This window comes from Panthera tigris, chromosome C2, assembly GCF_018350195.1.
Source record: "Panthera tigris isolate Pti1 chromosome C2, P.tigris_Pti1_mat1.1, whole genome shotgun sequence".
Taxonomy (NCBI): domain Eukaryota; kingdom Metazoa; phylum Chordata; class Mammalia; order Carnivora; family Felidae; genus Panthera; species Panthera tigris.
In genome coordinates, this window is record NC_056668.1 from 133,164,103 (window position 1) to 133,188,129 (window position 24,027).

The window sequence follows — 24,027 nt, forward strand, 5'->3', positions numbered from 1 at the left end:
CCAAGAGACCGAGTAGTGAACTCGTCTCTGTGGGGAGCAAGGTGTGTTGTTTGATCTGCAGATGAGGTGGCTGAAGTACCAGGGATTTGAGTGTCTTGCCTAAAGTCATACACAGCCGTCCAGACAGACATCATACTGTTATCTAGTCTATGTATCATAATTATCCCTCAAGGGTTTTAAAGTTTTGTTGTTTTATTTTTCTCCTAATTTAAAGCTCTCTCAGCAACAGCTAGATCCTTGTCTGTAAGATCTTACACATGCCTCCTGCTCCAGTAGGCAGATGGATTCTTCACAGTAGAATATTAAGTGTCGAACTACTTCTAAGATGTGGCTAAATGTTTTATTTTTTTGTGAAGTTGGCTGAAAAAATTTTTCAGACACAACGAAGGGAGCCTGGGTGGCTCAGTCGATGAAGCGTCCCACTTCGGCTCAGGTGATGATATCGCGGTTTGTGGGTTTGAGCCCCGTCTCAGGCTCTGTGCTGACGGCTTGGAGCCTGGAGCCTGCTTTGGATTCTGTGTCTGTCTCTCTCTCTCTCTCTCTCTCTCTCTCTCTCTGCCCCTCCCCCGCTTGTGCTCTCTGTCTCTCAAAATTGAATGTTAAAAAAAAAAAATTAAAAAAAAATCTTTTCAGACACAACCAGATTTTTTTTTCCAACGTTTTTTTTTTTTTTTTTTTTTTTATTTATTTTTGGGACAGAGAGAGACAGAGCATGAACGGGGGAGGGGCAGAGAGAGAGGGAGACACAGAATCGGAAACAGGCTCCAGGCTCCGAGCCATCAGCCCAGAGCCTGACGCGGGGCTCGAACTCACGGACCGCGAGATCGTGACCTGGCTGAAGTCGGACGCTTAACCGACTGCGCCACCCAGGCGCCCCACAACCAGATTTTTAAAGTGGTCGATATGCTTTAGATATGTCCTGAACAACGTATACAAAGGACCTTCGAGAACAGCTATCAATATGCCATCATTTAAATGTAATTTGTATAACTTTTCAAAACAAGAGGTAAAATAATTAATTTTACTTCTCAAGAAATAAAACTGAAAAAAATCCATCTTGGTTTGTTTTATAAGTGTCTTCATCTATTTTTTGGTATAATGCTATTTGATACGTTCTAGAAAAAAAAAAACCTAGGCTTTGACAAAAAAGCATTTGCAGAGGAAGAAAGGGCAGATTTGGGATTCCACTTATTTTAAACTGATGCTACTTTTTCTCTCCTAGTGGAATGCAGGCCATGGCCTTAAAATATTACTAAGTGATAATCATAAAATTAAAATAATTTGATGAAAGTATTAATTTTAGTTTGTAGTCATGTGAAGAGCTTTTTAGAACTCAGCCCTAAACAAGTTTTAATAAACACAGCACTCTACAGGAAAATGAAGGATAAAAGAAAAACTGTCCTTAAATACTTACAGATTCTTTTCTGCCCATAGTTTTGCTGTGTGAGCGGGAACGGGAGATGTTGCTAAAAAAGGAATCCTTTTTAGTAGCAGATGAAGGTGGGGAGCCAGTGAATTCCCTTCCTCCAGGCAAACTTTCAGTGCTCGGGGATGAGCTGATGGTTTTAGAACTCTGTCCTGTAAGAAAAATTAAGAGGCGATAATGAATCACTAGACTTTTTCATTAAAGCTACTTTATTCACTGCCTTTAACAAAGGATCAATTATTGTACATCTTTGTTCGCACTGTCAACATAAGGACACCGAGGAGTTGTTAAAATGCACTCATTTTATGTAGCAGAAAAGCTGCCAATTTGTAAAAAACAATGAAGTGCCTCCATACTTTTCCACATGTAATTTATGCTATAATTGTCTAAGTGTTGCACACATCAAAAAAAAAAAAAAACAGCAAAAAGATCTCATTTTGAGAAATGACAGGTTAGATAATTAGATTTTCCCTCATTAAAGGAATCACCCTTAGTGACAGACACCAGAAATGATTATATTACGTATTATATTAGTATTAAAAAATATAAATCCTTCAGCAGTTTTTCAAAAGAGCCTCTTCACTAATTGCTGAACAGATACGTGGCCAGCCCCCGCCTACGGTAGAAGCATCTGAAAAATGGGATAAGGTGCTGGCTCACAAGGCCTCTTTCTAGACCTTTCCTTACACTACAGTGGGGACACCTGTGATCCCCAGCAGCTATCACTCTGCTTGGCAAATGGCCTTCTCAGAGATAACCTTAAGGTCAACTCCTCTTAGAATGTATCTCTGAATTATCAAATTCCAAGTTAGTGATAGTATGGATAAAGTACTAACTGGCCTATATCTCACAGAAAATCCCTGCACGATTTCCCCTTAATTACAGAAATTAGCTTACTAACATTTTCATCCCCTTTGGGAACGTAAACATTTAGACCTTAAGACAATGGAGTCACTAGAACATGTTCCCAAAGGATGGAGCACTTCATCTGGAGATCTGAAGGAAAAGCCTAGGCACCAGAAGTAGTCTTGGCTTGAGATAGAAGAAAGGACTATTACACTTCTCTGTCCTCCTCATGCCCTGCACACACAGAACATGACAACACTGGGCTGGCACACCGGGCAAATGGATGAGCCACTCCATCACCCAGGCCTCACCTGGACAGCTCCCGAGGCAAGTTGCCAGGATTCTCAATGGGCTTCTAGCCCGTAAGCTGCACAGCGGTTCTGAAGCCCTCTATAAACCTTTTCAAGTTTTTAACTGATAGGAACAACGTTAACAATTTCTTCTGCTGCATTGAAACTTAAAGCCTATTCTTGGAGGCACATTCTTAAGTATACTGCTGTGGTGCCCCGCCCAAGCCCCCTGCGGGACCAAGGCACTATTCCCCAGCCATGGGGAGTGTTGACTGATGAGGGTTCTTACGAGTTCTTCTCTGGAAGTGGCCCTCAGCTGAAGACAGCTGCTCTAAGGTCATGTACCCTCCCCTGGGATTAGCTCCAATCTAGGGACTGGGTGGGGTGATAGAGGATAAAGGCTGGCCCTCTTGCCTCAAGGCAGACTATTCTGAAGGGACAGCCCAGTCCCAGAGGGTCCCAGAGGTTCCAGCCACGACTGCAAAGCATTTCCACTCCTCCTCAGCTCACTGCTGCTCCTTTCGCTCCCCAGATACTGATCTTGACAGCACCCCCCTCCCTCCGGCCCCGCCTAAAGCTTCCTACCCATAAATCTTTGTCTCATAGTTTATTTCTCAGAAATTCTGACTCACGACAGTTACTTAGAATTGTTTTAGATTGTAGGCATTTTTAAATATGCCAAATAAAGACCAAATTCTTAGGCCACCTCAGGCATGCACATATTCTTCATTCATAACCAAACACCAGGGAACAAGCCCCGTGCGGATGGATCGGATGGAATGTCTGCAGAAACTCTGTCCAGCACTAAGGATGAGGGATGACCACAACAGGAGCTCTCAGAGAGCTCCAATAGCAGTACCAGGGAAATACACACCTCTATGTACACTAACTAACCTACAATCCTAGGTGAGAAAAGCAAACACGGATGTGTAAACAACAGCACTCTGGAAGCACAAAAGAGAGAGCAACCGAGCCTGTCTCAGGCAATCAGAAGTGTGCGCTCTGTCTTCACGCCTGAAGAGAGGGTGGCGGCGGTGGTGGCGGCGGTGGCCTCGGTGGCTCGGGGTGGGTCGTTTTTAGCAGAGAACACGGTATTTGTGAAGGCAACTGGTAAATGCTACTGGGGACGTCTAGCTCAATCAGAGCTTGCCTGAATCCTCTGGAGCTTCCTGCCATCTGTACGTAACTGAAAATGACACCAATACCAGTGGAAAATAAGACTAGTCCAACAGAGTGCTTCCTTTGCACTTGATGACGATTTCAATGGTTTTCTGGGAAAAGGAGAGAATCAAGGAAGTTCTTCCTAAAAGCTGCTGGTACCCTACATGTGAGCTTATTTTCCCTCTTGGTCATCCAGCCATAGTGGGGAGGGAGGAGCGAGGGAAGGTGAGGATCTAAACAGGGCCAGGTAGATCAGAAAGAGCATTTTGTTCTCATGCTGAAGGGTCTGGCCCTTACCTTGTCAGTAGATGATGAGAGTTACTGCAGATTTTAAGGAAGAAAGCAGCATGAGGATTAGAGGAGCTTGGTTGAGCAAGGCATCTCCTGCGCCTGCCCACACATGAGATTACGAGGGCAGAACCTAAGGCTGTGGTGGTAGATTTGAGAGATGTTTACAAGGCAGTACCTGCTGGGTCTGACACACCTAAGCTGGAGTCTAAGCCCAGCGGGTATCTAGCTGAGTCAACAATTCACTGCCCCTCCATTAGCCATGGTTCTCATCTATAAGTGAGACATCTACTTCACACATGCTTTGTAGCCCAAGTGGGTAATGGGTATAAAAGGCTCAGGGTGGCTTAGGATACCAGGTGATATGCTAAGTATTCAGCAGACATAAAGCATTACTAGCATAGTGGTGACTTCCAAATCTAAAGCAGGTAGTTTCATATGCAGTTACTGTGGGCTGCAGATTGGCTAGTCCTCTCCCCTTAGGACTATTCTCACTTTAGCGGCACCTCCCACAGACTTTGGCGAACTAGCTGAGCCGAGGACTGCCACATCCGCCACACCTGAGACTGCCTAGTGGGACAGCGGGAATCCAGGCCCCGCTCTACTGTTCTGCTTGCTAAGATGGGTGCCCTGGTGTGAGCTGCATCTGTACAGAAGGGGTAGCTTTTTCTAAAGGGCACTAAGGTGTTATCTGGACTAGCTGTGGCTGTGTCCAGGCATATGAAATCTGTCCTTCATTCTCTTTTCCTCTCTGAAACATTCAATAAAAGTTTTGTGTCCCATGTGCTACCTATCAGTGGAGGTTATTTGTCAAGAGCCCAGGCTGACTGAATGAGCTTCAAAGGCATCACGAGGAGCCCTGACTACAGGATGGCTGGGAAGGAAGAAAGGGGAAAGGGGAGAAAGTATTTATTAAGCTCCTACTATGTCCCATGAATAATATTTTTGTGATTTTTCTCTCATTCAAGTCAATGGAAAATAGGAACAGGGGCTGGGGTATATTCCTAAATGGACAGGCAAGAACCTGAGACCAGCTGGAGGAGCTAGACACAGGACCTCCAAAGGTAACATGTTCAGAAGGCTAGGAAATCTGGGGTGGGGGAGGTCACTGGTGGGGTGGCACAGCTCAGAAGAGCAAAAAGGGAAAAAGTGCTGTGCCCTTGACTTTGTTCAATGACCCAGGAGAAAACGAGAGGCATGTGTCCCCTCTCTGGTAATATTTTGTCACCTCACAGACTTGAGTGACAGACAGCAAGAGGGCTGATGTTTATGCGTTAAAAACATACATCTTGGTGTCACAGGAGAGTGAATGGAAGGTTGTAAATGAAACCCCTGGAAACAGACCTGCTCTAGTCTGATCACAGAGTCTAAGCACTGTTGGATCCAGTGCCTACATGCAAACATGTGGTTATAGAATGTCAGAAGTAATTATTAAAAAAAATTTTTTTTAAATGTCTATTTAGTTTTGAGGGGGGTGCGGGGCAGAGAGAGAGGGAGACACAGAATCCAAAGCAGGTTCTAGGCTCTGAGCTGTCAGCACAGAGCCTGATGGCGGACCTCAAACTCACAAACTGTGATTAGGACCTGAGCCGAAGTCAGATGTTTAACCAAATGAGCCACCCAGACACCCCAGAAATAATTATTAAAAAAAGAAAAGATAGAGGAGTTGAGTTGGCTCTTTCAGAACTTGATTCTGAAAACCAGAGGTATTTGGAAAACAAAACAAAACAAAACAAAACAAAACAAAACACATAACAGTGCTCCCCTCATCACTGCCACCTGAGCAGGCAGCACCCGTGAGTCCTTACGGAGCACAGGTACGGTGGTAACTTCCCACAACCAGCCCAGAAGCAGCTGTTCTTTTCCTTTCTTCTCAGATAACAGGTTAAGTGACCTCCCTAGATCATCCAGCAAGGCAGTGGTGGAGGCAGAATTCAAACCTGGACCCAACTCGAGAGCCCATGCTGGGAGAGTTGTACCAGTCTGCCGGCCCATCCCCTGCCAATAAGGCTGTGCGGGGGGCGCTGTCGCACATGTGACCTAAGATTAAAGACAAATGGAATGAGGTTTTTTGAAAGTAAATGGCAAATTCTGTCCTTGTTCTCAGTCCAAAAAGTCATTTATTCAATGTCTTTTGGGAATAAGTTTTCCACAAAAATGCATTTTCTAGCTAATTGATGCTTCCCCAGATTTGTTTTACGTATTGTGTTTCTCTGCCTTCTTAGAGTGATTATCCAGAACATAATGGAACTGCTTGTCCTGCTTCACGACTATCATTTCTCAACAACAAGCACAGTGGCCAACATAGGGTCATTCACGAGGATAGCTTTTGGCTTCTCAGTCTCTCCTCTCGCTCCTGTGAGTAGGCGTTCTTTGTCCCATCGTTACTGTGTCCTATTCTAATTAATTCGGCCTCTCTTTTCTTTGTTCTACCAATTTGTTGCACTAGGGCATTTGTTTTAGTTCTTTGTTCTTGAAGGTCCAGAGGGGAGTCCTCTCCCGACATGTGAGCTGGCGCTGCGCTAATGTGACTTGCACGTTACTCCTCAGTTTAAAATCTATTTTTTTCCTAGAAGGAATTATAAAAAAATTAAGTGATTACCCTTAGGGAAATGGGTTGGCAGAAACCAGTGGGAGGAGTAAAGAGAGAGGTGGTTTTTTTTTTCCCCCATTTAATGATTTTAATTAATTGGGATGATCAAATGTTGTATGTGTTTTAGATTTACCTTAAGAATGTCAACAGTGATTATCTGAGCAGGGAGATTTTTGACCTCCCCCCCTCCTTTTTAAAAACAACCTGATCGATGTTATACAGTGATATCTATGTGTGGATGTACGTATGTATATATATTTGTATCTGCAACATAAATATGTACACACAAGTATAAACATTAAAAATGGTGCTGGGTGGCTCAGTTGGTTAAGCGTCCGACTTGGGCTCAGGTCATGATCTCATGGTTGGTAGGTGTGAGCCCTGCACTGGGCTCTGTGCTGATAGCTTAGAGCCTGGAACCCTGCTTTGGGTTCTGTGTCTCCTTCTCTCTCTGCCCCTTCTCTGCTCGCACTCTGTCTCTCTCTCACCCTTAAAAATAAACATTAAAATTTTTTTTAAATGGTTATGGCAATAACTTAAGAAATCTAAATTTTTTCCCTAATGATCCATTAAGTGACAATACTTGTATACTTTGGTTGGAAATTCTAAATTTTCTTTGGAAGTAAGCTCTGTAAGCATGTGTGTGTTTGTGTGTGTACTCCTATTTTAAAGCTCTGCGGTTCCTAAATATCTCTTGAAAAGTTTCTGGGGCAGCCGGGCAATTTCCAAATCTAATTTCCAAGAAATTCTTTAAGTCTTCAAAAACAAATTCTCCCATGGCACATTTTTTTATGAGTACAACCCATACTGAGAGATATAAAATGGAACTTCCCAACAATTTTCCAAAAACTATTTATTGACTTAAATTGTGGGATTTCATTTTGTAGTCAGTTTTTCTCCAAAAAAAAAAATTAAATAGAACACATATAATTGCGTGTTTAAAGGCAAAGATACAAATATAAGATCTCATGAAAAAACATAATCAAAGAATCACTGAAAGTGCTGTTATTTACTTCATTTCTTAAAACTTACTCCATTTGAAAAAACATACTTGGGAACGTCAAAATGATAGTTTCATTTCCCTTACAAGTATATCTACTCTGAAAACATTATATAGGAGAGTATAATGGGTGTGGCCCCTCTGATGAAGTTCTTCAACTTCTAATATTACTGATCCTATTAAGCATAGATTGTTAGAAAGTTTTTTTGTTGCCCCCGGTAACTATTTTGGTTGACTTTTACTTCCCCTTGCTTTTTGACACTGTGCAGGAAGTATGTTGAGGAAAACACAAAGTGACTTCTCCAAATCAGGGCAGGTTAGTCTTATTTTCTTATCATCATTGTCACTATCATCATGACATACTGAAAGCTTTTTATTATTTGGGCTCCGTGTCTCATAAAGTAGCTGGAGCCTTCCCTTTCAGACTGATACAATCTCTGTCATAGTATGGTAGGCAGGAGGAATTCTGAACTGGGTATCCAGAAAAGAGCTGGTTCCTGACTGTGTAGGCTTGCCTGGGTTATCTAATGCACAGGCTGATGCCCAAGCAACCATGTAAATAAAAAAAAAAGCAGGAAAGCCAAGAGAACAATGAGAACAGAGTTTGGGCACATAGTAAGCACTCAGTGAATAGTTGGTGAATAAATGAATAAGATGATTCTACCTATATAACACAAGTGATCTGAACAAAATGATATAACCTCCCTCTGCAAGATTCTATTAATAATGCAAACTGTTCTTGTGGCTCTGGCCTGTAAGAAAAAATAGATTGAGCAATAGCATAGAAGCAGAAATCAGAGTAAGTCAGACAGCCTTCATCTTTCTCTTTCCATAGGTATAAATTGAGATTCCACAGCCAAGGATCTACTCTGCAGTAAACTAACTTAAAAAGTGACCAAACTAAATTTGGGATACCAAAACACTTGTTAAAAAGTTGCCAGGGGTGCCTGGGTGGCTCAGTCGGTTAAAGCACCCAACTTTGGATCAGGTTATGGTCTCACAGCTTGTGAGTTTGAGCCCCAAGTCGTGTTCTGTGCTGACAGCTCAGAGCCTGGAGCCTGCTTCGGATTCTGTGCCTCCATCTCCGTGTGTCTGTCTGTCTGTCTCTCTCTCTCTCTCTCTCTCTCTCTCTCTCTCCCTCTCCCCTGCTCACACTCTGTCTCTGTCTCTGTCTCTCTCTCAAAAATAAATAGACATTAAAATTTTTTTTTTAAAACGTTGCCTGGGGGAGGTCAGATTTTAATTTTAGGAAATCAATTGAAGTCCTGTGAATTCTCACCATATCAGATGATCACAGTAATATTCATTTAAGTACAGTAAATGACAAAGCTTAAGAGAAATAATCTGGAGATTATCTGCACCCCTTTTTGTCCTTGCTACTGCACCCCTTTCTAATATGGATCACTTAGACACTAAGAAAGATAAACAGCAGCTCTTCATGGAATCACCAAGTTGAAAAAGCCCTTAAAGGTCAGGGTTTAATTACCTGAATACAGCCAGAAACTGTACTTGTGAAACAGAACTATATAGAAGTAAGATCTCATCCTTCTTTTGCCACAACATTTTTCAAAGAAGCCAATACACCACTCATTCTCCTAATCACAATATATTGTTTTTTGTAAATTTATAAAAAAGCACAGATATTATGAAGACATATCATTATTAGAACAGCATTTTGATACTAGGAGCATGACTATATTATGTGGATATTTTAAATTTAGGAAGATGTGATTATGAATTTTAATTAATACTGCTATCTTTTCCATCTGAATTTGAATGGAAGATTCTTAAGATTAGCTTAGGCTTCCACTTAATACAGAAATCCTCTCTACAGCACATTTTATGTGAAAGATTATATAATAAAAGATTAATGCAGCAACTTTAATATTTATACATTTAATTTAAAATTCCATAGGAGGTGATAAATGTGAATTGCTATTATTTCTGTATTCCTGAAATACAGATTTTGAACAAGCGGTTATGGTATTTAAATGTGATCTTTTTATTTTAAATCATTGCCAATTATATACGGAGATTTCTTGCACTGTTAATATGATTCATAATACAAAGCCTGTACTTAAAAACTTATTTCAAAATTAAGTTGTAATTCTTTTAGGCAAAATATAGTAAATATTTCTGGCTAGTACATATGATAATATGCATAAAAACAGCATTTAAGTCATGTAATCTGAGAACTGATTTGTCAAATACTGCCATAGAGCACCTATGAAATAAAAAAAACAAAACAAACAAATAAAAAAACCCTCAGTGTGAGCTTCCAAATAAAGTGTAGTGTTAAAATAACCACAAAATATAGAGTGACCATATTTGGCAAGAAAAGAGGCTGGTGTAAACTTCATAAAAACCACATCACAGCCAGATTTGGCATCACCAAGGTATGACATGAGAGGGGACTCTTGTTCTAAACAACAGTGCCACTCAGCGGCTGAACAATGGTAGTGAACTGATCAACAGTATGAATGAAGGGTGGGCAAAAAGAAAAATGGAATTTTGGAGAAGGCAATGATAATACTGCAGGCAAAAAGATATACTATGTTGCCATGGTAACTGTACCTTGGAGGTCAGTTAGAGTCTGGACAGGAACAGAAACCTGAGCATCGCTTCCTGTAACTACATCGCCTGGATTTCATAAGAAAAAATAATTAGATTTCATAAAAAGGAAAAAAAATCAAGTTTACTTTTTTTCATACTTAATGTAATACTTTTATCAACCTAATTACTAAAGGTACAGTAAAACAAAATACAATCTTAGAAAAATTACTATAAAATAGTTTTTAAAGGAATTAATTTTTTAAAAGTATTTCCTAAAAGGTTTCTGTGAATATTTTTCTTCAAGAAAAAAACAAGTTTCTATTAGTCTAAAACATAAGAAACTTGAGAAATCAAATGATTTTTCTGAGCAGGTTTAATTATGCTACAAATAGTAATGTGGTTTCATATTTTCTTTCTTAAAAAAAATTCTTTATCCAAAAGTAAATATGCATTTATTACAAAGCAGGCATTTTTTTGAAACGCATTTCCTCCTACAACAGAGAGAAATTATTTTTAACTAAACTTGACACCAGTTTCTACAGTGATAAGATAAATACCTAAACAAGTTCTAATTTCATAGTTAAGTATTGAAAAGATTTCATAAGCTACCACATGTACTTATAAATGTCAACATGTAAAAATAAATCTGTGAACTGCACACCCTTTAAACTTGATATACTTATGATAGGCGAGATTTCATTCACAAATTGGACCTATGGTAAATGCTTAAAATAAAGAAGCGTTCAACTTCAAAAAATAGACAAAGGAAATGGGGAAAGAGGGCGTGCATTCTAAAAGTACAGGAGAGAAAGGAAAGGGAGAACAGGAAATTCTGTGAAGAACTTGAGGTACACTCCCATTTAGAAGGAAGACTTTTCGGTTCTCTGATTTCTTCCTTCCCGGCCAAGTTCAACATTAGGCACAGTCACTGTCAACAGAATTAATCCTCTGGCTGTATCAGCATCTGAAGGTCTAAGTTACTGTGAAATTCATAAACTAAAATCCAAGTCTTCTACAAAGACACTGTAGTTTCCAGGTTTGATAATGCAGGATTAATAGACTTGCTTGCCCTGTACCTTTCATATAATAGCAAATCAATTTTGGAATTATATAACATACCCTCAAGTGTTTTGACCACTTGCTACAATTATAATTGACAGCACAGCCAGCTTATCTGCAAATTACTGGGTTGTAATACTATCATCCCATCCATTAACAGTACATGCATTTATATATGTGTATCTATATCTCCTGTAACTGAAATAAAATCTATAAATGGGTACACACTCCAAACCAGCTTTCAACGGAACTTATCAGGTCCTGAATTTTCATAATACAGTTACCTGTCTGTTCACTGATAAATGGCATGCCTATCTTCTGTTTATTTGAAGGAGATTTTCAATTCTGTGCCTGTTACCCACTTTTCTCTGCTGCTTCTGGATTACCTATTAGTGTATAATTTAGAGACTGAAAACTCATTTTAGTATTAAATATCACCAGAAAGTAGTGGAGGAATATCTGCGCCCCCTCTTCTTTCTTTCACGACCCGACTCCCAACACATACACAAACCGCACTTTGCGTTCCCAGCAACACATACATGAATTTTGGGTTTTCCATACAACTCTCATCCTACGGAAGCCTAAATGTTCGAGAGTTAACTAACCTACAAAAACCACAAGCATTTTCATCTTTACTAACAGCCATTATTCAAAGCAACTTTCAAATTTTCCGGCAGAGAACACTACAAAGGCTATTACATTCTCTCCCCTCAAAGGCCCTAAGTAGGTGACTCTGTTCTGAGATAGTAAGAAGCCGTATTCCAACGCAAGCCTCCTGACAGGCTACGTACTGTGCTCACCAATCTCTGGGACCAGGTGACACAGCTGCAGATCTGTCACTGTCACAGCACAGCGGGATACTTGTGGGAAACACCAGCATAAAGAACGAATGAATGCTGGAGACGTATTTTTTCCTTGTAGCGTTACCAAGTGTATCTTTACAGATGTTTGGAGCTGGGAGGCTCCCCCCCAGGGAGCAGTCCACACCTCTTATTTCAGGGCGAGGAGACATGGTCAGAAGGCTTCAGGACTGTGCTTACGGTCCATTTCATGGGCAAGTCAGTGAGAGGGAGCAGCAACCTAGCTGGTTTCTACTTGGATCAACTGTTCTCTTCGCCTTTTACTCCGTTTCATTCAAATCCTTATGCAGGGAGGGACATTTGCAGGAATGTTTATCTTTAAGAGGAAGGTAGACAAGCTTTTCGTGATTGACACGAGGAGAATGAACCAGAAAGAAAAAGAAGAGCTGCCACACAAGGAGACGTTCTTTCAGCACGGGGATCAGTTACAAAATGCCCTAGTGATACTCATGTTCCAAGTACTTTGCTTAAGTGCTCTGTTGTCTCCTTCTAACTGGGGACTTCGTTTTCATCAGTCGTTCCATCCTCGTGCGCCTCCTTCTCACTTACTGTGATATTAATACTTGACATTTCCTTAGAGATACAACTTTATATTTCTATAGTCATTTGGCTTGGTTCCTCTGAAGATTTAAGCTACAGCATTAAGAGATTCTCTGACTCATTTGCCTGCCATCAGTTAGAATTACTACTGACTATGGCTTGTTATCAAAGCAATACTGAAATCATATTTGGTTAGAACAATAAAACAGTACAATTAAGAAATATTGAAAATAACATTCATTTCCATTCTGAAAGTGGGCATGTCTCCTGGCATTAAAATACATTTACAATGTGTTAATGATTTGAAGTCTTCTTTTCTTTCAATCATGTGTGACAACTCTACATTGAAAAGAAAAGAATGTAGTTTTACACGAGACATTCCTGTGTAAGGCAAACTCAATATTCTAACAGAAACTTATATACTAACTATACAAAGTCTAATACTTCATATAGGCAATGGTAGATAATACCCTGTAACTGACGGAAGAATAAACATGCACACACTCGTTAGTGAATTCAATACTCATTATTTTTGTGCCATTGGGGAATAAAGTCCACTTAAGTCTGCCAGCTTAAATGCCAAGAATTTAAAATTTTTAACAATTTTAGATGCAATCTTCTTAAATAGAGTGTATGGGAACATGGTTTAAGGTCTTCTAACTGATTCAATATTACTGTGGTTGCTGTCAACACCGGTCATCGAACACGGCTAGAACAAGGGTCCCTTTAAGATGTGAATGAGGCACGGGTCAGGATATTTGTGCCCTGACAACTGAATGGCCACAGGCTCTGTGCTTTGTGAGGTCTTAGGATTGAATTCTGTAGATTTTCTGCCATCATGTTCCTATTTCTTGCTTCTATAGTATAGACAGCAGAGTCCCACCACTAAAAATAAATGCAGCTGTTTCTAATCTGCTGTGAACAGGGGCACTTAATATATAGGTCTCTGAAAAGAGTGGAAAATAAGAGCATAAAGGTTCTGAGTAGGAACCTGAAGGGCTCTCCTACGAGTTAAATACATGCGGGAGACGAAGCACCAGAAAAGCCCGGAAACACACCACACACTTACTTGAGGCTGGGTGGCAAGAGCGCCCCTCACTCGTAGCAGCACCAGCAGCGGCCCTGCTCGCCAAATGAGAGCTTTGGATCTGGTGGTCTCCCAGGTCTCCTCTGCTCTAGCATTCTAAGGCTCTAAATTGTAGGGCCTGGACTCACAGACTGACTTTGGCTGCTAGAGATTCTGTTTAGCCTTCCCCGTAAGGGTACAGTTGATATTGCTCATGGGTAAAGCAGCTGGATGAGCGACCGCAAGCCTAGGGGCAGCACGCTTTCTTCAAACCGGCTGCGCAGATGGATGCTACGACCAGTGAAGCCCATGCTCTTGGAACGTCCCATTTCAGACTATACACCATTACACGTTAGCAGAGATCGCATCAACTGCTTTCAAGTTCTGTGTTGTGATAGTCTGTGCCATACTCTACGGGCATCCAGAGGACTCGAATGCAAGTATCCTAGGATATAGATGCTAAAGAAGTACCTTAACAAATTACTTCATAAAATGGTCTTATTAAAAACGATACAGGATCTGATATTCCAACTGAAAAAAAAAAACGAATCTAACAGATTTTTAAAAATTAGGTTTTGCATTAATTTCTATCTCTAGGAAGTTGGTTCCTCACAGGCAGGTGAGGAAATCCCAGGCTACACTGTGAGCGTTTCGTTCGATTTATTACGATTGTTTCCTTACCTTTGTTCAATTGCACTGGCATGCTTTCCGATTTCATCAGTCTCTGCTGCTGCTGCTGCTGCTGCTGCTGCTGCTGCTGCTGCTGCTGCTGCAGGGGATGCCTGGGGACCTCTGCCAGGGTCCTGGTGGGAGGCACAGCAGTGGAGGAGCCTCCACTACTGCCCGCTGGTACAGGGCCACCCGCACTGCCTGGGGCCATTGCTGGAGAAATCAACTTTCTTCCAAAATTTATCAGGCTATTAGAGACCTTATTTATATTCAGGGGAGCACCTTTGACGTTGGCCCTGTAGAAAAAAAATTAGGTGGAGAAACATTACTTAAATTAGAGGACAACTCTATGTCACATATTCCAATTGGTATAAAAACACATCTTACCTGCTTGAAAAAGGCCATTTACTGGAACAGCTACACAAAGCGAAAGTGAAAACGTAAAAGTGATCACAAAATAATACAATAAGGTTCTTTGAGGTGGCTTATGGAAAATAGTCTTTTTACTGTTCGTTCGTTCATTCATTCATTCATTCATTCATTCATTCAACAAATGGGGCCTATTTTGTGCTAACACTGTGCTCGGTTCTGGGGATGCAGTTGTCCACAGCAGACGTAGTTCCCTTCCTGGAGTTTTCAGTGTAGTAGGGAAGAAATATATTAAATAATCGCATAAAAAAAGCATGGTTAAAGCCTGTGATAAGGACTCTAAAGGAGACGTCCAGGGCTCAGCAAGCCTTGGATAGAAGGCTTGAAATGAAGCCGACAGCAGATTTCCCACAAGCCCTGGCATGTGGGTATTAGGCCACATTTAATCTGATTTTGAAAAATAAACGTGTCTGAGAGTCACAAAGTAAATTCAATAAAAGCTGTACAGAATTGCCCAGTTCCTGAGAATTGCAAGTTGCCCTCACCACCCCGACCATCCCGGCTCTCCACATCCTCCTTCCCCACTGCCCTGCTTCACTTTTCCTGATGGCACTACATATTCTATTTGATGGGTTATTATTTGTCCATCTCCTCCAATCCCGAAGATAAGGGGTTCTGGTCTGTCTGCTATGCTGCTGTTGCCTAGCGTATAACAGGTGCTTTATAAATATTTGTTAAAAGGGAGCTGCACGTCCAGGTAGCCGAAGTCTTTCCACCTCTACAGTGAAGAGTCCCGGCTCCTAGCGATGGCCAGCCTCTCTCACTGTGCTCTGGATTCCATCCTCTGACCTTCTGAGATCGTTGCCCTTGCACCTTCCTCTCCTGAATCATTTTCTCCTTCTCTGTAGTGGCATTCCCATTAGCATACAACCATGGTGTGTGTGTGTGTGTGTGTGTGTGTGTGTGTGTGTGTGTGTGTGCGCGTGCGCACATGTGCATGCTCACACAAGCACCCTTGCTAACTTATCCTGTGAACCCTCATCTCTTCCTAGTTACCATCCCACTTCTCCTCCTTCCTCATGACATATTTTTTCAAAAAGCTGTCTTATGTGCTACTTCTGCTTCTTCGGTCCTAGGCCCACTCAGGTCTCGTTGTGGCCTCCTTGCCAATGTGCAAAAACTACTCCTCCTAGTCATGGATGACCTCCACAGTGCAGAGCTGAAGGCTCACTCTTATTTTATTCTACCCTTGTCAATGGTTGACCCCCTTACCCGCCGCTCCTCTCATACACTTCCTCGCTCGGCTGCCATGGTTTGCCAGCACCTGTGTGACAGCCATCTGGCAAACAGAAGACACCAAGTAAACATTTGTCAACTGAATGACTACCTCCCAGATGATTCGTAATCTTGAAGTATCTCAGGGGTATTATCTTGAAGACCAGTTACGATTATAAATTATTTTAGTTGCAGGAGGTAGTCCCACTCCACAACAATACCAAAGTTTGTATTTTTATTGCCCAAATCATTAGAAGCTTATTTTCTCACATTTTGCTTCTTTTTTCCATAAAAGTAGGAGATCAAAAATCAAGTTTGAGGGATACATTTACTTGATTTAACTTGAATTTTACTATCATTTCCTTCTCTCAGATCTACCTGACAGCTCTTACATAGTAATTCTCCTACATTTTATAGAACAGCTGTATCCTTGGCGTTGCTAGATACAGCTCTAAGATAGAACTGATCCATAGTCCTATAATAAAAGAGAACACTATGCTTCTTCCTTTCATCAAGTTTTTCTTTAATGGTACTCGCTAATATTATGGGCTACATATTGGAGACTTACATTACTTTGGAGCTAGGACAAATCATATTTAAAACCTGGAATTCGGCTTTATAAGAGAAAGAGTTGCTCATTTACAACTCAATGAAATGTGAAAAAAATTTTCAAATGATTATTTTTGTATCAAGTTTTATCTTTAAGAACTGAGCTATTTCATGCCCTTCCAAAAATTGTTGAAAATAACGTTTCCTAATGGAGATAAGGATATATCGTGATTATACACCACTTACTTCCAGTTTCCCGCTGCTTCCTAATGAAGTACGGCATTCTCAATTTACAGACACTACAGCTTAGCAACAGAGAAGGCACTCAATACATGTTTATTGAAAAATAAATGAAGGAAATGAAAAGAACTCGTAAGTTGTGGATTAGGAAGGCATTCACCTCTGGCACTGTATTTCACTCAGCAGCCTGCATGCAATCCCATGTCTTGTTGCATTTTAGTTTTGCTTGTTTGAAGGCAAGATTCATAATTCACAGATATGAAGAAGTTAAAATGTTGTTACCCTTTTTTATGAACAAAAATGTACTAGTCAAATTCCCATACTGCCAGCTGTAAAATTTATATGTTGATAAAAGTACTAAGAAACTGCTAGAGCATTATCAAGAGAATATGGTTAATGCATCTTCATTAGTACTAATAAGCACAAAAAACATAGATCAAGCTCATGCCGAGCAATTTTTCATCTGAATACCTCTTAAAAGGGGATGAACGCTGTTTTCCTTTTTTGAGTATTTTTTGTTTTTAACCAACTTCCCCCCTCATTCACTACCCACTGCTTCCAGAAGAATATTTTCTTCTCAAAACAACTATTGAAGGTGACTCTTCAATTATTACAGATATAAACAACTGTAAAACATGTACTTCTAGGACAAACATGCTGTCCATAGTGTGTTTGTTTTTCAGGATGATAATTTTTTGGCCAAAGGTAGCTAAACACAGATCTTAAATATCTGTAGCAGCATTCTTTACTGGCTGTGATGTACGTTATTAAGTCATGTGTGCTGAGTCAATGAAAATTAATGCGTTTGTCAGAGATCTGATGGACATTGAGTACTGGGTTGGATTAACAATGGAGTGTAACGTGTAAACACTGTTGAAATAAATAGTAAGAGGACTCTGGAGTTAACAAGGCATTATATGAGTCTAATGAGTAACTAATTTTGTGTAATCAAAGTCTTTCATTATTACTATTTACTACATACTCTTATTAAGTAATAAAAATAGTACCATATAGGAGGGATTGTCTTCAAATTGTTGCCAAGACCCTACTTTCTGCACAGCCTCATTTAGCAGGTTAAATCAGTAGCGATGGGACACTTACCTGAAGATTCAAGAGTCATCAAAACAACTGCATCAGAACCCAACCTGGCTTCACTGTTGGGCCCCTTTGGTTCACTTTCTAAAACTGGGTGACTCTTGCTGCCTCTTGCCACCCACCTGATCTCTTACCGCCTGACTTTCTAACCCACACTCTCCTGAAAGAGCTTCTAGTGTTTCCAATGTCTTCTTAACTGCCAGAGGCATGAGCTGTTTTCATTCAACTTCTAAAACTTTTCTAAAGCTTAAAAAAACCAACCAACCAAACAAACCAAAAACCCAGAACATTATCACATGATCACGTTTGTAAAAACTCTCCACAGCCACGGAGATTTTCCTCTCCTGTTATCCAAGCTTCGACACCACCTCAGGCTTTCTTCCTTTCTACCTATGGATTTGTTTTTCAGGTCTGATATTAAGTATCTAATATTTACTTAACTCCTTTTTCAGTAAAATTTTGTTACATGCTTGTTTATATTTTTGTCAAAGGAAGAGTTTTCCATTTATTTGTAATTATTTTTCTCAATATGCTAGTTTATATTTTTCTTATTATTTCCTTTCTGTGTTCCCAAAGGTTGAATGCTTGGTTCGTTCATCCATTCATCCATTCATTCACTCGTTCAGTTCCCTCTCTTTCCCAATAAAAGCATTTAAAGATATACATTTGCATCTGATTATAGCAACAGCATCACAGTTTTTCCCACATGTTTTCTAAATAGTCCATTGGCTCAATTGTTATTTAGGTACATTTTAAAGTTTCAGATGGCTGGGTTTGTTTGTGTTTAAATATAATACCCAATTTGTTGTACTGAATAGAAATAGAAGTATCAGAAGACTGAAAGTGGGGAAACTGTTCTAATTTTTCAGAAGGATTGTAGAGACCACGAACCAGAAAATGGACTGGCTTATTAAAATTTTTTTTCCTAATTACTTGAAAATGGTTGTAGTCTCTCACAAGTAGCCAGTATGGGTCACTAAAAACAAGTCATTCTAAGGCAACTTTATTTCTTATCTGAGGTGTTAAAGTCTGTAAGATTTACCAAGGTATGTCAGTGCCGTGGATAGAATGAAAGATAATGCATCCTCAGTTATAGTTGGAGAACTGTACCTCAAGTTTATTGTTGAATGTTCTAGCACCCACCAAAGACTTCTGGTGATGACATGTGTCTCAGACTTGGTTCACAGACCTGCTCACCAGTCCTTTTTATAAGCTCATAATCTTCCTTCCATCAATGAGCTGCATAACTGGGGAAAGTTATGTAGCCTGCTCTCTGCACTGAAGTTTCCTTATCTTTAAGACAAGGGGGCTGGATTATTGATATTTTGGGTTCCTTTTAGATAGAAAATTCTATAATTTTGTGACTGGAAAGAGAACAAGTGCTTACTGAATTTGAGACTAAAGGCCTGCAGAGACACCTAATCTATTAGACAAAGGAATCAAAATATAAAATACTCTCAACAGGCTAGCATGAGAAATGAATTAAACAGATAAAATTTAACAAAGATAAATAGAATCTTAAGCACTTAGGTTAAGCCTTTTTATAACTGCACATTACACACAGAATAGAGAGGCATGGGTTAACATGAGTTCACATTAAAACAACAACAACAACAACAACAACAACAACAACAACAACACCCAAACATTAGTGTTTTAGTTTGGTCTGCTAGGCTAATCTGAGCCCACAGGGACACTGCTGAAGAAAAGTAAGATTCTTAGCCTGTGTTAATACTAAATGAGTGAACTTTTGGTTTCCAGTCTGGCATGTAAGAAGCTTGGAAGTTTCCACTTTGTCCTAACAACCAGAAAGAGTTGAATAAATTGAAAAAAAAAAAAAAATCAACAAATTTTTCTTAGATCCATAGCGTAAACTGCTGTCCCCAAATCAGACAGACTGACAGGTGACTACAGAGAATCACAACTTCCTGGAGCAGAGACCCATAGGAAGCAGCGCTGGAGTAGGGAGATATGAAGTACAATTGACAATCTTACTAGGGGCTCAATGGGGACCAATCTGACAGATAAAAACTCCGAGGGGGACCCAATCATGAGGGGGTAGCCCACACTCCTGAGTTTTATCTCCTGGAGTTCTACCGATGGGAGAAAAATTGCGCATCCAACAGGTGGAATGGAAGGGAACCATTTTGAAATACATCTGAACATTCTGTTTTTCTCAACAAAGTCTACCCTCAGGAGAAATCATTCAACCCAAGTCTAACCTGCTGAGGTTTTATCAGAGCTTAACTGACCTGGAGGAAGGGAAATACCCAACCCCACACCCCTCTAGTCACCCTGTCCCACCCACGTTGGGGAGGCGGATGAGAGGCATGTGTTTTCACAGTCTGAAGGCACAGGCTCACAAAAAGACTGACCCCTAATCACAGGACTATAGAATGGTTCTTCTCCTCCCACACCTTATCACCACATTACTATAAGTCCATTTACAGCAGTTCCTTTTACCCACTACATATATCCAACTATCACAAAAAATTTATATAAGACTTACTGAAAAAAAGTAGAAAGACACAGTTTGAAAAGACAGAGCAAGCATCAGAATCAGATTCAGATATAGCCAGCTCTATCTGTTGGAATTACCAGACTGGGAATTTAAAAGAACTATGATTAAAATGCTAAGGGCTCTAATGGATAAGGTGGACAGCATGCAAGAACAGGTGGGAAATGTCAGCAGAGAAAAGAAAATTCTAAGAAAGAAAGAAAAAAAGAATGAAGATAAAAAAAAAAACCTATAACAAATGAACAGTGTCTTTCATTGGCTTATTAGTAGACTACACACAGGCAAGGAAAGAGACTATACACACTCTTGAGGTTGAGGAGGTTTTAAAGGAAATTCCCCAAACTGAAAAGCAAACACAAAAATGACATAAAGAAAATCACAGAAGAGAATATCCAACTGTGGGACAACTATAAAAGGTATAACATATGCATAATGAGAATACCAGAGGAGAAGAGAGAAAGAAAGGAACAGAAGCAATATCTGAAACAATAGCAACTGAGAATTTCCCCAAATTCACGTCAGACACCAAACCACAGTTCTTGAAGGAAGCTTCAAGAACACCTGGGAGGATGAATGCCAAAAGAACTACACCTAGGCATGTAATTTTTAAACTATATAAAATCACAGATAAATAAATCCTGAAAGAAACCAGAAGAACAAAACACTTTACCTATGCAAGAGCAAAGATAACCAACTTGTTGGAAACCATGCATGCAAGAAGAGAATGGAGTGAATATTTAAAATACTGAGAGAAAAAGCCCTGCCAACCTAGAATTCTGTTCCCTGTGAAATTATCCTTCAAAAGTAAATATGGTATCTCTATGTAGTAAATATATATTATCTTTAATAGTAATATAAATATGTGACTAAAAATACTAGGTGAGTGCCTACATGGCAGAAGCTAACTGCACAACTATGGCAGACAGCTTTCGCTGAGGCATTAATGTCTGGCAGAACTGAGTTGTGTCTTTATAAAATGGAGTAGAACAGTGGGGAGGTATGAAAATTATGCTGCGAGAGGAATGGCTTAAAAAGCTGGGGGGCGAGTCTTATAATATCATGGGAGCTGTCATGGGGGAAAGGAGTCCTTTTGGCATGGCTTTAGAAAACGAAATGTGTTACTAAAGTTACAGAAAACAGTTCAAAAGCTGTAACACAGGAAATCCTTTCTAATGTTTTAACAGGCTCTATTTAAAATAATAAGTGTTCCAATTCTGGAACTGTGTAAGAGATTGGAAAATCACCTTCAGACACTGTGGCTTCCTAGTCTTGGCCTGGGTGAGACATAGGCTTAAATGAAAGGCCCTTTCCAGCTCTAGGGATTTATAATCTGCAGTGTCAAATGGCTTCCACCACCATATTCATTCATTATATTGTTGAAAGGACAGGACCAAATGAGAGGCCTGTACACTAGTCTAGGCCCTTGAGGAATGTTGACCAAACCCCATCTCCAAGCTTAGGGGCCTGTTTGCCCTGCCTCCTTATCTCTACCTTCTGTTTCTATTCTGTTCTTTTTGCCCCTCCTTCTTCCTCCACGTTCACTGTCCGTTCAAGATGCTATTCTTCCCCCTGCCCTTTCATTTGTTTCATAGTCTCCTTTTCTATCATTTTGTCACCTCACTGTACCTTTTTTTCCACCATAAAAAACATAGAACTTATTTTAAAATTATTTTCTTAAGTGCAAAGCGTAGTTGGAAAAAGTAAATATGAATATGTGACTTTGGTTTTTAGATAGAAACAATATTCTCTTTCCATCTGTGCTATCTTTCTAGAAATCTACATTAGTGACCTACCCTCAATGGATTACGGTTCATATTTATTTCTTTCATGCTTATAGACATAAATATTTTATTTGGAAATTCAAAACAGCTGTCAGGGTTGCAACATAGTACTTTTCAAGATGATTCTAACACCTGAGCTAATTTATGGTGTACTTTTGTTTACAAATTCTGTGAGTTGAAGACTTCAAATTCTATAAAATGAATTGGTTTCTACCTTTCTTAATTCTTTATCTTTAAAGTTGAGAGTAGCAAATTTGCTTCAATGAAAGACATCTATATGTAATTCTAAATTTGTTTGCCATATTGTGAGGTTTCTATTGTCTTAGAAAACAAACTATCTCCACATCTCAAAGAACTCTAGATTTGATAGGTCTTTATTAAAACAAGATGATAAAAGTTAGTTTGCTATTACTTATTCCTTAGGAGTCTGACTTTTGAGTGAAATGTACTCCTTTCATCTATAAGGCTATGATTATTTTGCACGTGGAAGATACATTTTTGTTACTGTGTCATGAAGCAAAAGGAGTAGTGCTTTTAGGGATAAAAAGGCTGGCCTAATGCATGGTTGGATATAAGCTAGCCTATAGGGGGCTTACCTAATTAGGTCTGAACACCGTTCATAACATTTGTCAAACTAACATAAGAATAATAAATATGTATTGATTGCTGTGTATACAATCATTAGATAAACTCTCTAAGACTTATCTATAGAAATAAAAATTGAGGTTTCTATATCATACCGTTAGTCACACTGTTGCTTCATGCTTACATGACAGAGCTCTAATTAAAAAAAAACAAAACAAAAAAACCCCAAAACACCTTGAGGGATAGCAAGCCTGGGTGAGCTTCCCTAGCGGCAGCACTTATCACATGTTGTCATATATTGCTACTGGGAGACTTAAGCACTCCACTGGGACTGGACAGTTGGAAACTTGTACCTAGTTTCTCCTACTAGACTACAAACTTTTTCCTTTCCTGATTTCAGTCTGTATCCTTTTGTCATAACACACAGTACCCATGAGTGGAACAGCTGTGCAGAGTGCTGTGAGTCCTAGTGAGTCACTAAGCTGAGGAGGGTCTGGGGACCATCAAAAATGGAGACTAAAGGGAGGCAAAGATTTCTCAGGTAGGAAACAAAATGCACTAGCCATAAAAGAAGAAACTGAAAGAAGAAACTTCACTGAAATAAAATTTTCCTGATCATCTAAAGACATCATTAAGAAAATGAATAGACAAGCCATACACTAGGGAGTAATATTTCTAGTACACATATCTGACAAAGAATCCTATCCAGAATATATAAGGAATTCCTAGAATTAAAAAAACCCCAAATAACCCATTGAAAACAGGTAAAAAAAAACTTGAAATAACACTTTATAAAAGAAGACCTATATATCAGTGATATGTTATGAAAGATGCTCAACATCATTAATCAGCAGAAAAACGCAAGCCATAAGAGATACCATTTTCTTATCAACTGGAGTAAACAAAATAAAAAAGACTGACAATAGCAAATGTTGGCAAGGATGCACAATTACTAATGTTATACAATGATGTACAAGAATGCAAGCAATTGGAAACCCCATATATTCCTAATGGGAGTAGAAAAAGATACAGTTACTTTCAAAACAGGTTGTTTTGAAACAGGTAGTTTCTTATGAAGTTAAACATTCATCTATCGTATAGAGCAATTTGTGTTTACCTAAGAGAAAGAAAACCATACATCTATAAACAACACTAACAACAAACAACAGCATCAAAACACTTGTAGAGAAATGTTCATAGCAGCCTTATTCATAATACTCCAAATCTTGAAATAACTCAGTCAACGAGAGAATAAACAACTTGC

At 39.6% G+C, this 24,027-nt stretch overlaps 1 protein-coding gene across 10 annotated transcripts in view; it reads right to left on the minus strand.

Moving 5' to 3' along the window:
* Positions 1-24,027, minus strand: part of TBC1D5 (TBC1 domain family member 5) — a 536,588-nt gene that overhangs the window by 59,447 nt on the left and 453,114 nt on the right. For 9 of the 10 annotated variants that reach the window (XM_042999057.1, XM_042999056.1, XM_015539905.2 and 6 more), the window contains 3 exons: positions 14,364-14,647; positions 10,179-10,244; positions 1,415-1,578 (listed from right to left, as the gene is read on the minus strand). In XM_042999057.1, coding sequence (XP_042854991.1) covers positions 1,415-1,578; positions 10,179-10,244; positions 14,364-14,647 — 514 coding nt within the window. The remainder of the gene's footprint in view (positions 1-1,414; positions 1,579-10,178; positions 10,245-14,363; positions 14,648-24,027) is intronic. The other variant, XM_007087350.3, reaches the window with a different exon arrangement.